Source organism: Bacillus rossius, chromosome 7, assembly GCF_032445375.1.
Source record: "Bacillus rossius redtenbacheri isolate Brsri chromosome 7, Brsri_v3, whole genome shotgun sequence".
Classification (NCBI taxonomy): domain Eukaryota; kingdom Metazoa; phylum Arthropoda; class Insecta; order Phasmatodea; family Bacillidae; genus Bacillus; species Bacillus rossius.
The window spans coordinates 56,663,945-56,679,578 of record NC_086335.1 but is presented as its reverse complement, the minus strand read 5'-3'; the positions used below and the strand labels follow the sequence as shown (position 1 = coordinate 56,679,578).

The following is a 15,634-nucleotide window of genomic DNA, read 5'->3' as shown; positions in this document are numbered from 1 at the left end:
TATGTTTTGGAAGGACTATATGTACAATCTTTAAAGTTACCAATGTTAATTTCATTCTTGTTTTTAAATATTTTAATTTTTGTTATACATTAAGGGCCGGCCCTATCGTAAATAACGTTAAGGAATATCATATAATAAGTGTAATTGTGAGTTATGTAAATAAGATCACTTATCAATGAAAAACAGTCTTTACTAAGGAAAATTTAATCTATCAAAAAAAAGAACAATGATTAATAAAATAAGGAAGTCTATAGACGTAACAGTTGTTTTTATTCATTTAATATATAATAACGATCCTTTTACTCCCAAGTATTTGTAGGGAGTCCCTAAATTTTCTTTGTTTACTTCTAGTGTCGCCTCTGTTGTTGACTTTTATAGTTATTAATTGAGGGCCTCAGTAATCAAAGCTTCCAAATCTTTTAACCTTATTATTTAATTATTCTTTAAGACACTTGGGGTATTACAGAACATTCTCCAAAATTCCTTCAAATAGTAGCCAAGGTTAGGTTTTTAAAGTAAACACGGTGTGATTTCGCCACACGCGCCACATATCTTTAATAAAACACTGAGATATACTGTTTTACATGTTGAAACGCCGTGAGAATAACAGCTTGTAGCACATTTGTTAACGGATCATTCGGTGTCTCCTAGACGCCGGTGTTGTCACGTATCCACTCTCGGAAGGCGCTCACTCTGGTGTACAACCCTGGCGAGTTGGGCCGACCGCATCCTTGGCCACCGGACACTATGCCCACCTGGACACCTTCGGCCACCACAGGGCCGCCGGAGTCGCCCTGCGTTACACACGCAACATCGCCGTTTGCGATCTCCAAGCAATGCTACGAGATATCGCCATTTGCAACCTTATTTAACAGAACAACATTTTTGTGGGGCAGCCTTCTTTTTCACATACGAGAGAGCCAAAAACCCGAAGTTCCCCGAAGTTCATGTTTTTTTTTTCCGTATCTTAGCTATCCTAACCAAATCAACCGTCCACAATGTTTTAAAGTATTTATAATGTAGCTAACCTAACCTAATTGACCATTAGTATCCTTTTATCAACACCGCCACATTTATTTAAAATGAACAAAAAAATACCCCGAAGATGCACGATCGGGGGTTTGGCTCTCTCGTCTGGGAAAAGAAGGCTGCCCATTTTTGTACTTTTAACATGGAAGTAAAAAAAAAACAAAGTCAAAATAAGTAGTGATTCAAGTGAAAACTAAACAGAAATTGTTTGTAATACTACACTACATGGCTATGATTTTGTTTTTTGCGAAAACTTGGAGAATAATTTTATATTTTAATCGATGTTTCATTCAAGCATATATATTTTTAAACCATCTAAAATGTAATAGAATACCCAGCTATTACACTTATTTTGTTGTATCGTGTTTATTATGTTGTAAATTAATACTGGGAAGCTATTCAGGGAACGGTTTACGAATAACTTTAACTAATTGACGCACTGGGACAACACAAAGCATAAATGCCCGGGTAAGAATCTGAGCCCAGGTTTACTGCGAACACTATTTTGTAGTGATACGTTTGGTTTCAAATAAATTTATAATTATTTGTAATTTCGCATGAATATTTATCCATTTTCAAAAAAAAAAAAAATACAGTGTACACATTTTATAGCTGTTTGTTTTAGGGCAAATAAAATTAAACCTGTAAATTAATGTTTTGTCCTAATTTGCTAGACCGAAAACACTGCCATGTTCAGATAAACTCTTACTTTTATGTAATTCACAGTGCTGTGCTGTATAACAGAATGTTTTGTATTTGTAGATTTACAAGAAAATAATTTTGGCAACTTGTTTCCAAAGATTCCCTTTAAATCTAATAACAATTTTTCGTTTAGATCGTTGATACCTGGGTGGCAAGAAATGGGGTTTGACATTGCCCACCCCAAGCGAAGGACTGGCGTTTACCACACCACCACGTGACATGACAATGTGCAACTATCATGCGGCATGACATAATAAAATAATCTGCCTCGCCCACCAAGTCAGATGAATGAATTTTTTTGACATTATTTTCTACGTGTGTACTGTAGTCTATGTTGCGTTCTTAATATTTGTGGAATATTAGTTATTCACGTGGCCTATTATTTTTAAAACGTAAAAAAATATTAATGATTAACATTTTCGCATAACTGCACACATAAAGGTCACTAATAAGATTTTTTTTTTCGTGTTGTCACTGTTATTATCTATGTATTACTTCATAAGCATGGAATTAACAAAAAATGACCAAAGTCTAGTTGAATTTAAGGTTTTAGATTCATTGATTACAAATTTGGCATCTTCGTTAAACAAAAAAAAGAGGCAGAGGTTTAATGTGTAATTATACTGTCGTAACTACACAATCTGGTCGAAAATAAAAACTTGGTATCTTCAAACAAAGAAGAAAAAAATACATGTAAGTAATATGAGCTGAGCATACTGTCATGATATGTCATGTATTTGATCACGGGTAGTTCATACAAAATACAAACGGGTGTTAACCCAGCAGAAAATTATTTTCTGCTATGGCAAGGCTAGGTGTGTGTGTGTGTGTGTATGTATATATATTTATATATGCATTTACCTGACAGGCGTCCTTGCCTCCATCGCTGTACCCCGCGCACATCTGAGATGACATAAGGTAGTTTACATACGGGACGCACTCTGTGTTCGAGATGACTGGTATACTCACCTTCATTAGCACGGACGACGAGGTGCCATTTTCCTGGAATGATAACAGGCAATCCGACAGAAATCGTAATGATTTTGTTACATTTTTAATTGTATAATTGTTTAGGGGGGGAAAAAATTATGTACATGACAGATACACTGTTAAAAATTTTCACCTTTATTTTACGAACAACGCTGGTTAAAAATTATCCAGGGATCTTCCTCAATTTGTTTACGGTTTCCTTTGAAAGTTGCCGGGCAATGATTTCACTTACGTTGAGCACGAATCCACAAGAATAATCTTGGTACACCACAAACAAAATAATTGCGCTGTATATATTTTAGCCACATTTTTTAAACTCCACTGATAAAGGGTGAAAGGAAGAAAGCAAGTTCATACAACTTATATCTCAAAATGTGTAGAAGGGGAGGTAAGAAAGTTAACATGAATAATATGCGTAAATAATTATATGTCTTAAAATATTATTTTTATTATTCATAATCTCACCATTTAAGATGTTAGAAGCCGGTGATTTAGGGGTATAGTGAAAAATTAAATAATTAAGAATCCAATGAAGTCAAAAAACCAGTAAAAAATAACAAAATACATATTTTTATTTTTTAATATACACTATTGGGGGTGGAAATATGGTGAAATAATTTCTTTGACGAGAAGTTATATATCAGAATCTACTAAAATGGAGATACAAAACTTTGTGTGAAAAGTTTATATGAATATTTATTCAAACTATTTTTCTGAGTTTCGAAATTCATATTTAATGAGTTATAATAAGAGTTTTATTAAATACTATAAAAGAAAATATTTACCCCAAAGTGAGATGTAATATAATGTGCATTAGGATATTAAAAATAATATTATATGTACACATATTTAATTTGGTACATTCCACTAATTCAGAGGTGGAAAAAGAGTTTCTGTTGGTTTTTTTAAAAGCTTTACTTATATAAGAATCCATTAAAGCAGGAGATATGAATTTTTCGGAATGCGTATTTTACATAGTAAATTACAAAAAAAAAGGCACTTTTTCTTTCCAAATTCCATTCAACAATATCTATTTTCGAATCCTTTCAAGCAGGATATGAAAATATTACATACATTTTATACTAAATAAAAACGTGAGCCTGTATTGGGTATACAAATTTAGTTATATTAATTTTATGACTATTCCCAATTTCATTAACACAGAAATTAAGAAGTTTAATATGTGTTACCCATATTAAAATGTTGAAGTTTTAACTATTTCAATTTTTTTTTAAATTTCTACTCTAATGTAATTTAAAAACAAATAGTTTTCAATTTATTTAGGCTTCATGAAGGCACAGTCCTTCCATCGACGGATATTGCCCACGCTGCCACAACTTGCTCAGAAGAAAGACGTCCTCAGACTAGGCATGCCGAACAGCCCCAATTTGAATTTCCGCCGTCTCTTGATCTTCCCGGAGCCAACGATATATAACGTCTTCTGCCAGATTGTCCACGAGTTAGTATTCGACATTCCCAACTAATACATCTGCTCATTACAGCTGGACACCCCATGTACTCAACACACAGGGTGCGCTGGATTGCAGATGCTACCTTCGCCGCACGAAACCCCACGCTACAAGGCACACGGGGACACATCCCGACCCAGGCACATGGGAAATGCCATTAATGACCCAATGAAACACGAGAGCGAACACAAAAAACAGTACGAGAGAAGACACGGGCCGAATTACTCTACACATTATGCCAATTGTCTTCTCTTCAGGTGGACAATTGTGAGAAGCCTCTTCCTATTGCGGGTAAGTTGTCAGGTAATCAGGAGAGCATTTCCCTGCCAATGGATTGTGTATTGGCCAATCAAGTTCGGCCTCTTTTCGTTGTCTGTGTTGATCATTTGGAGTTATACAAGGAGAAGAAGGCTTGAAAAAATGATGTGCAACCCATAAAAAAAAATGATGACCCGATTTTGACAGTGATATCTAAATCTTGGTATTGGCCAGTGAGCACACCAAAGTGCCTTCGTAACGTATATGATACATGATCCTAGATTATGGCTGAGATCATCTTGGAAATAAACGTGGCTTTAAATTTTCTTTTGTTTTGTTTTCGACCTTAACTCCAGTTAGGGGTGACAAAAATTAAGTTTCTATGCTGTGGTGGTTCGAAACTTACATCAGTGTTTCCCCAGCCGATGGCTGTGACCATTGTGCCAACAGCTACTGGGGCGTCGGCTGCTGGAAGTTTGGCAGGCTGGACAGTGGCGCTGTACACGAATGGAGGGGCCACCTGAGTGACCATCAAACAACACCACATTCTGTAAGCTACCAAAGTGAAACAATCACTCAATAAATTAAAATTCAACCCCTTATTATGCCAGATAAGATACATGTAACTCTTTGTTCAGAGTTTGGTAAATTTCAGAGAAAATCACGCCTGAATGCTTAAAAAAAAACTTTACTGTCAAATATTTTGTTGATATTGAGATACATATCAGGCTACATAAATTTGATGTGTAAATTAAAGAATTCCACGTGCTAATATTTTCAGTCAAATTGCATTACTTGCCAACATCACTAAAAATTTATAGATGTGGTCATTGAAGGTTCTGAATTCTTTAAATATTTTCGTTTAAATCGAATACTTCATTTAAATTTAGAATGGCTTTGGTGCTTTGGTTGCTATGGAAATATCCAGAAAAATCAATGAATTGATCTTTTAAAATAATTTAAAGCTAGAGTTCAATTAATTGAAAAGTGTGTGTACAATTCTTTTCAATTAACATTTTAAAATTTAACTGTTCCAAATATTTGCAGTTCACAGACATGTTAAACTTATAAATAGATTTAACATAACTCAATAATTTGATTGCTATTTAATATAGGTAAAATTAATACTTTTATTTCACCATTTTATTTCTCTTTAAAAAATTTGACTGTTTGTTTATATGTTTAATCTGCGTTTGGGCAAAAGGAACGTCTTATTGAATAAAATTTTGTGATTAATATCTCAAAGAAAACTTGAAAACTTGAAGAAGAAAAAACTTGTTCATAATGAAGGAGTGATGACACACGAGTGTTTTTTCTCTGCAGTTAACTCCCTTCCCTCCTTTTAGAATAGTGCTTGGGGCTATGAGTAAGAAAATAACCCACTAACCTTGATGAGGCTGATGTCGTTGTATAAAAAGATACTATTGAAGTCGGGGTGGTTGATGATTTGTGCGGATAGGTGATCGGTCTCTGCGAACACCAGGTTTATGCTCCCCACATGCAGTTTCACCACCGAGTAGCTGACAATGACATAGAGATTACATGTAACTAAATTACAAGCATAATTTACATTCATCTTAGCACATCTTAGCAGGTGCTAATGTAAAACTATGAAGTTAAGCTACGAAAAATTTCAGTAATATATGATCCAACTGAAATTCAAGGTAGACTTACAATGCTATAACTATATTTTGGTTTTCACTTTATAAAACAGAACGCAGTTTCTTTAAGTAACTGTTATCGCCAAAAGCTAGCAGGTTGAGCACAATTAATACACGCGTATTAGCAAACACATGACAAAATTTCTCTCTAAATATCTGTGGGTATCAGTTGTTTTCATAGCGATAATTTATACACAGACTTAGTGCATCAGAATGCTTTTCCAAGAAACTGATATAAAAGCCATCAACGATAGGTACTACAAATAGTTTTGATTTGAAAGTAAATACTAATTATTTATTATCTTTGAAAGATTTGTGCAATGGGAGTGCATGACTTGATGTAAGCTTTTGGACATACGCCATTGCTAAGCACATGTATGTCTGGAGAAGAAAACTACAAAAAACCAAAGACAAAAGAACACAAATTTATCAAAAATTGCTGTTGTCAACAGGATATATACACCACATAATATTCCATAACAGGAATATGGTCAACAAACAAAGAAAAACAAAGAAAAAGGGACTAAGAGAACGAAAAACCCCCCACAAATGATGAATTGAACTCCAAAAAAATTCAGCACAACAGTTGAAACGAAACAAAAACACAACAATACGAAAAGACGAAACAAACACAATAGTTTTCCAAACAGAAAACAAGCGACGTTTCGGTAACTGCTATCTGCACCCGTCCTCAGGCAGAGACGCACATGGTACGAAAACACAGGTTTCTGCTTTGGAAAACTATTGTGTTTGTTTCGTCTTTTCGTTTTGTTGTGTTTTTGTTTCGTTTCAACTGTTGTGCTGAATTTTTTGGGGGTTCAATTCATCATTTGAGGTTTTTTTTTCTTTCGTTTTCTTAGTCTATTTTTCTTTGTTTTTCTTTGTTTGTGGACCATATTCCTGTTATGCAATATTATGTGATGTATATATCCTGTCGACAGCAGCAATTTTTGCTTAATTTGTGTTTTTTTGTCTTTTGGTTTTTTGTAGTTTTCTTCTACAGACATATATGTGCATAGCAATGGCATATGTCCAAAAGCTTACATCAAGTCACTAATTGTTTAATAGTATAAAAAAAACAACTTCAATTCCTAAGGAATTAGTTTTTTTTTTCTGATCACTGTTTCATATGTGTGATAAGCGATAAAAAATATCTTTAGATTTATTTTAATTGAGGGAGTGAAAAATATATGTATTTAACTACTATTAGTGTGGAGGGAAAGTCCCGTACCGTTGGAAGGCACCTAGCGTCCGACACTCGTACTATCTCGGCAAGTCACAATGCGTTCGAATAAAAAAACGGTTGAAAGGGGCGGGGGGAAGGGAGGTGGGTAGCGATACAGCGTCGATGGACGCGGTTTGTCGGCACAAGACCACGCCAGGAGCGGTCGATTGTTGTTTCCGGCAGGAAATCATTGCGTCACGTAGATCCAGGCGAGTGTTACTGCTACATTTTTGTGTTTAAGTGTTTAAGGTGATTGTTAATAAACGTAGTGTTCCATTAATATTTGTAGATTGCGAAGGTTTTTGTTCATTTCCAAAACAGTTTCGTTACGGAACACGTACATTTGGCGATTCCCCTGAACCCGTAGCGCCGGACACAAAAGTTGTCCCTCAACACCGGACAGTGAGCAAGTTCCCTATTCTCGTAAGTATTTATACTTACTATAATAAATTGTTGCACATTGTTTTAGAGAATAAAATAACGGAGAGAGATCGAAACGGAAGATACGAAAAATAATGGAATAAAAGGGGGAAGATTCCGTGTCTTCCACTGATTTGACCTGCGCCGGTAGCTCATCTACGACCTACGATGCGGAACTGTCCAACAATTTGGTCTCGGAAGAATCCACGGATCCTCCTAAAGAATCTACCAACGAACCAACAATCAGCAGCCTCGAGCCATCAGCGAGCTTTGATCCAGATGCTGTCCGGAGTGTCCATAAATTGTCGCCACTACCAGAGGCTGACAAAAAAAAAAGATCAGCAGCTCGGAAGAGAAAATGTGAAAGAAGTGAAATTCTAAAATCATCGCCACACACAATTGCTGTTGAAGAAAACGAGAATGAAATAATGTTAAGGAGAAAAAGAAAAGAATTAGAACTAAGTAAAAAATAAATCAGTAGAAGAGAAGGGGAAACGAACAAAAGGCGTGAATGTCAAAGGGAAGAAATGGAGATAAAGCTAAGAAAAAGGAACCATTAACTCAAATATCTGACATAGGAAGAACTTCTTGCGTAGTGTGGTCAGAGGACCTCGACGAAAGACTGGGCACAGAGCTCCAGCTGCCATGGGTAGGCTCATGAGTAGAGACCTGCAAAATTCGCGGATTCATTTCTTGATATGCTACAATTCAAATAATTATACCTTAGCGCTGCTTCTGCAATTGGTTCACTGTTAATCTGGAGTAATGAGGGCCAATTAGAGACCCTCGCTCAAAGAACTGTCGAATCATAGACACTCAGTCGAGACGACTCACAAGTCGGCAGCCAATGAACAGGTGGCATTTGCCCGAGTGTGTAGGGTGTAGTAGAGTCTATCCTGGAGGTCACTGAATCCGCGAATTTTGCAGGTCTCTACTCATGAGGCATGGGAAGACATTCCTAAATGTGCAGACCTACATATCCCATCGATGCACGATGTTTTGAAAATGTCCGGTGCTTGGGGTCCCAAAGTTCATTCCGTCCGCTACTAGGTGCCACTTGCATTGATTGCATTTGTTTTTATCAGAATTTAAATCAATTAAAGTTTCTAAATATGTTCATGCAGAAGTTGCCTTTTTGTTCATTTATTTTTATTCTAAACTTTGTTAACTTAACTAATTCAAAAATAAAGTTTCATTTTTAAAAATAGTTTTTATTATTTATTTTCTGAACATTTCAGGTGTCCGCCACCAATGGGATTTCCCCTTCCTTTTTTTTTTTTTATTAAAACATCGTTATGGTTGCGAGGACATTTGTTATGATGACAATACACATTTGTATATACTAATAAATTATTTATTTACACATTCCTTTTATTTTAGTTTAACTAATATACACGTGATTTTTCTTAAAATTTATTCCTTGAAGTACATAAGTAAGTAATAGATAATAAGTAATAGATTCTCCGAAGAAAAAACTACAAACCTTTTGTTGTAAAATAATAAAAAGGGGTAATTTTGAATGTGGCTTCAGAGGAATGTAGTATGGTTAGTTCGCTCAATTATGAACACATCTGGTAGCCCTACTCGAAATCCACTTTCATTTGCTTGTGTTTACTTCTGCCAAATACAAATGTTAACTTAAAAACACATTTTTACAATATAAAAATGCAGCCTTGTGTGGTTACAGGAGATAGATTTTCACAAGTAAATTTGCGATTTTGTTTTCAAATTCAGGTTTCATGTCTCTGTGATTGCGAGGACATTTGAGATGGAAACTAAGCGACCACAATTTCAAGTCAATTGAGAAAATAAATGGCTATGACCTACGATGAGACTATCGAGTGATCTCGAGAAACAATACAACACCGAAATCAGAATTTATTGATCATATTTCCCGCCAGGGTCCTACCGAATGTGAATCCAGTCATATAACACAGTGCCACTTCACTACAGTAAACTACCGTAAATTATGTGAGAAAAGAAAGTCAATGCGTTTTGTAAAAGTGTGTTTACCACTTATTTATAACCATCTAATGTCATAAGCCTTCTATCTGTGGAATGGTGCAACTTAAAACCTTTATAAATGTAAGTAGTATTGGAACATTTTCGAGCAAAAAACAAAATATGTAAATGTATATGTAATGAGATCTTACCCTATTGTGCAATGAGCAGCTGAAAGAACCCAATTGTGTGATATGATTGATCCACCACACCCAAAAGTCACATTTTCTTTCTCCATGAACATACTGACCTGAAAAAAATAAAACATATAAGGTTTGTTTAAATTTTCACATGTTGATACACATATATTCTATAATTCCACCAGGAAATATTTATTTATGCTCCAATATGATGTATAATTTAATATCAACAAATTATTAATTTTAACGCATTGAATAAAATTGTTTGGTATCAATGATGTCTAATAATTTTCAACATGAAGTAAATATTTTAAAAAATTACAAACATATAAGGCCTATTTAGGATCTTCCAAATGTGCTTTCTGCATTGTAAGTTTATTTTAAAGTTCTAACAAAAATGTGGACGAAACTGTCTAAAATTTCTATTAGGATAGTGGCTTGAATTTTTGAGTATATAGGTATTTAGTAGCTTATTACTAGAGTCATATATTTTTTCGCGAAAAAATTTGAACGCTTATGAGACTGTAATAAGGTATGTCCGCGCCAGAGGTTTCTTCCTTGTGATTGGCGACCGTCATCAATATAAGCTCTTGCCGTATTTGACTGGGCCATTCAGGACGCGTTTGCTTCTGCACTTAATGGCAATGGTTCATGTACCAACATAGAGGCCTATCATGTATCTGATAGAAACTCAACCAATATAAAGAATCAGAAGACGCTACACTGTTTTAACTTTCAGCTTGTCTCGAAATCTTTTCGCGAAAAATTCCTGCCTTCTGTTTATTACATATCTTTAAATAAATGGAAATAATACCTACTATAGGATACTGTTACATTTTCACCCATTTTATTGGAAATGAATGATTATAATTATAAGTGCAAAAGTGCTTTGAAGATTCCATCAGGTAGGTATTTCTAGGCCATTATAATTTATCCCCCTGGTGCTTCCATATATAGGCTAAAATAAAGAAAAATATCGTTATAAAATGCTACAAGGTAATCTCTTTCTTGATCATGTTTGAAAAGATTGCTAACGAATATTTCTATGAATACTCAAGTTTTCTTCAAACTTTTGTTCAAGTTAGCTATATTATAATATTTGTAGTAAGTGTACTGGAGGTTGACATACCACATATGGAAACTTTTCAATTTCCGCATTAGATCCACCCATGATTCTCATATTGTTATTTCTTACAATCTGTTGTGCATTGCCTGGAAAACACACACAAAATCAACATAAAATATTAACATTTTTAATGATAGTAAAAATATCAAGAACTTAACGTAGATAGTACTAACTGAATGCTATTAAATATAATATTCTCACAAAACATTAGCGGAGTATGAAAGGTTTTGCATATAGAATCACTGTTTAAATAGAAATTGTGCATATTGTAAGTACATGCAATTAAACGACTTTAATTTTCTGACAGCTCAATTGATATATTTTTTATTTTAACATATGCATATTATTCTAAATTTTTTGTGACGATAATGGCAAACTGTCTGCTAACCTAGACATTTGGAAGAAACAGAGTTTTATATTTTATTAGATATAGTAATTTGTGGGGAATGACGTATATGACTCTTGTGAATCTATCAGAAAGTGCTTTTGTTCGAGAAAATTATAAAACGTCAATTTTCAGCTTAAAAAAAAGAGAATTAATTTTAATAACTGAAACCTTACTATTTTGGGATTCAAATTTCTTCATCTCAAACAAATTATCGATATAAATTCAGCAATTTAAACAATGCGACAGCAAATTCTACACCAATCTGTGATTCTGGGTTATTATGGCCTTGTTAGGTCTTGTGAGTCGGATCATTTTTCGCGTTTCCTTTCATAGAGGAATTTGCTTGGGCAATTTTCTGCTAATTAACCCTGGTGATTTTTGAAATGTTTGTGTTTTATTGGTTCTAGTAGCCACCATCGTTGTCTCTGTTTGTCTTCTGAACTTTTTTGTTACACAATTTTTTTACATTTACTGTCTTGTCTTGTATATAAAAGCCCTGGTAATTCCCAAGTAAGTAGAGCCACATTTTTAGTATGGTCGTCTACAATCTTGAACGACATTTTTAGTCACGTGCTCTTCATATATTAATTATAAATATATTCATACTATCTTGTTCTAATTTAAATATATATACTTAGTGAATTAGTTCAAATACAAGTTATCACAGCCACAACTAACCCTCGGTAATTTTTATTGGTTATCATAACATCTATTTTCCTTAAATACTATATATTTTCCATCTAAAGTTAATAAATTATCTTTCTTAAAAATAAGTTTAAATAACTTGCACTGTCAAAAATTATGACTGTCATGACTATTCACCCGAAATCTTTCAACACACATGTTAATTATCTTGGTTATCTGGAACAGACTAACAAAAATTCAAACAAAAAACTCCCCTCTGTCTTCAAAATTTACACAAAGGAGTCTTATATCTGCTTTTACAATTATAAACAACATAAAGGGTATTTGTGATTTGTATGAAGTATAAAATAATTCCAAAGTAAAAATATTCACCGAAGTATTTTTTTTAATTTTAAGTTAGTTTTGATGTCATACTGCATTATTATGAATCCATAACAAAAAACAAAGGCAACCAGCTAAATTTTTGATCTTCATTGAAAAACCTCAATTTCGTCAGACTTACAAATACAAATATATGATCCCTTTGTATGTATGTATGTTACATATTAATTTTCGGCATTCTATTCAGTAAGAACAATATATTTATTGTTATTATGTTATCATGTTTGGTGATCTCTATACAAAAAGAAAATATTACACTAAATATATCAACAAGATTGTGCCGATCATTATCACGATAGTTCTTTCAATTACGTATGTCACGAGAGCAATCCAGTAACTGTCGCATGATTTACACAACGAGAGAATTGTAATAGTAGTTTTTCCGATAGCATTTTGAGCATAAGTTTCACTGAGACAGCCTGACTTTGGATAATTTGTTCGCATAGTTACGGACATGAATATTTTGAAATAGGTGGGGGGAAAAAATAAGTTAGCACAACATGGTTGCAGTAACAACACTTCATTAGCAGAAAAAAAAATTATCTGTGTGCAGAACATCATAAACCAAAATTAGGTACTGAAATTTTTGTTGGCCTCTGCATTAACGAAATTTTAATGTTGTCTCGGTATAGAAATCCAGTTCCTACGAACTGTAAAGTGAATACACACCAACTTCTTTGATGGTTACTGTGTCACACTACACTCACCCGGGCACGAAGCCAGCAGCAGAGCAAACACGCCGGTGATCAACAGCATTGCGCAGGTTTCGAGGTATTCAGGCGCCAGAAACGCGAACCCACGGAGACCAGACACACTTTAAATACATAACGATCGTAGGAAGCTCTTTTTTCCCCCACTCAATGACACCAGCCACGGGGCATCATCGCTTATCGCACAGCTTTATTACTTAAGGAATCACCCGGAACTATCTCTCATGCCAGCAGTCTTACTCAGATGACAACTACGTTTTGCAAATAATTCCTTGAACAACTCCCAACTCGTACCTGCCGAGTGTCAGTTTCGGACACGCCAGGTTAGGTTATCAACGAGACCTTCAGTTCAATGTGTCCGTGCTGACGTTCATGCGAGCAGGCTTGAGCTGAAACTGCCTTCCGTACCAAACTTACTCAGTTAACACACCGCCCTCGGTCTTATGACGAAGAGGCGATGCGCATAAGCCACCTACCTCAGCCGATGTTTTCCAACGTATTAATTAACGGGTCTTTTTTTTTATGGTATGCTGTGACTCGCCACACGATGTGGCGCTGCTGCTTCTATACCGTCCAACCGATCGCCGCGAAAATTGGTATGCACGTTGATTTTTGATGACGGAGAATATTTTTGCTCTCTTGAAATCGACACATTTAAGTTTGGACATCAAGGGACATCCAGTCGCACCTGTGTTTTCGTACCATGTGCGTCTCTGCCTGGGGACGGGAGCAGATAGCAGTTCCCGAAACGTCGCTTGTTTTTGTTTTAGAAAACTATTGTGTTTGTTTTGTCTTTTCGTTTGGTCGTGTTTTTTTGTCTCGTTTCAACTGTTGTGCTGAATTTTGGTTTTGGGTTCAATATTTTTGTGCTGTCATCATTTGTTGGGGGTTCTTTCGTTCTCTTCTGTTTTTGGAAAACTATTGTGTTTATTTCGTCTTTTCGTTTTGCTGTGTTTTTGTCTAGTTTCAACTGTTGTGCTGAATTTTTTGGGTTCAATATTTTTGTGCTGTCATCATTTGTGGTTTATTTTTTCGTTCTGTTAGTCCATTTTTCTTTGTTTTTCTTTGTTTGATGACCATATTCCTGTTATGGAATATTATGTGGTGTTTATATCTTGTTGACAACAGCAATTTTTTTTGCTAGATTTATGTTTTTGTCTTTTGTGTTTTTTTGTAGTTTTCTTCTACAGACATACATGTGCTTAGCAATGGCGTTATGTCCAAAAGCTTACATAAAGTCATGCACTCCCATTGCACAAATCTTTCAAAGATAATATCAAGGGAAACCACTATGATCGAATGTTAAAATATTTTTCGAGGTTCCAGCTCGTCTGGAAGTGGGTTGGAATTTAATGGACGAAAAAATTATAGCGTGACAGGGGCATTACAAGCACGCTTCGCTGATAGTTCCTCCCTTTCGAGGAAAGTTGCCCGAGGAATGCGTGGACCTGACTAAATCACTCGATACAATAGAAATAAATTAATTTGTACCCAAATATACTTAAATAAATAAAATTAAGTAAAAAAAACATGAAAAAGCATGGAAAGAACCGATTTATAACTAAATAAATGTACTTTAATAGAAACGAATTTCAATGATTAAATGCATGAATTTATTGTAACGAAATAAATTAATGGAAAGGACTGAAAAGTGTGGAAACGTTATCTACTTGAACATATTAATGTGAAACAACCGAAATAATCTTAAACGATACCAATGGAAACGAAATAAATCCACAATTACAGAAATGAGTCGAAAACAGTTGCCCCCCCCCCCCACCCCACTCTAGAGCGCTAGAGATTCAAAAAAATGTAGCCAAATGCAAAAAAAATACACACTTTTCCCACAACAGCCTCATATACTGGGTAGACTACCACCACCATGCATGCTGGCCTGATCTGCACAGGCCCCGTCGCTGCCCTGACTTCGGTAGCCAGGCTGCTGCTGGCAACACCAGCGTACGACCATTGCTAGTCGCCCGCTCTGACCTTGGCAGCAGCGCTCCTTGCACCCGCAAGGAAGATATTCGCATGAACGAGCCGGTCGATCGCATTCTGCATTTGGCGTACCCTCACCCCGATCACCCGCGCAGCTCTGCTAGTAACTCGCTCGTGGTCAGAACAGATGCCTTACAGTTCGGCCACAAGCTTGTTTACTTCCAATGCCTCAGAGCTGAGCGCAGACGGGGTTGTATACAGTTTTCTATGCATAGCTGTTTGCGGTGCAGGAGACCATTTCTGGGGCGTGCAAAGACTCTTTACCGTTTGCTTAGCTAGGGGGTTTTCCCCAGGTGCCAACTGCGGAGGGGCCCGGCAGAGCATCTGTGGCCTGTCCCTGGGTCGGCTCCTTGTGCAAGCCCTTTCCTTCTTCTGCACCTAGTTCTGTTTCCTTTTGTAGCCTCTCTTTCTTAGATCGTCTTTTCTTCTTTTCCGTCCACGGCTGTTCGACCATCCGGACAATCTTCCTACTGCGGGACCCACTGGGCAGC

At 35.7% G+C, this 15,634-nt stretch overlaps 2 protein-coding genes across 2 annotated transcripts in view; one reads left to right on the top strand and one right to left on the bottom strand.

The window, feature by feature from the left end:
* The window catches only part of LOC134534098 (trypsin-3-like), an 80,605-nt gene that overhangs the window by 7,445 nt on the left and 57,526 nt on the right, over window positions 1-15,634 (top strand). The window lies entirely within an intron of this gene.
* Window positions 528-13,247, bottom strand: LOC134534101 (trypsin-1-like). Its single transcript, XM_063372152.1, has 7 exons — window positions 13,143-13,247; window positions 11,025-11,107; window positions 9,908-10,005; window positions 5,836-5,968; window positions 4,855-4,968; window positions 2,593-2,733; window positions 528-794 (listed from the first exon to the last, which is right to left on the bottom strand). Exons 1-7 carry the CDS (start codon window positions 13,189-13,191, stop codon window positions 648-650), a joined length of 765 nt encoding a protein of 254 aa, XP_063228222.1. The 5' UTR covers window positions 13,192-13,247; the 3' UTR covers window positions 528-647.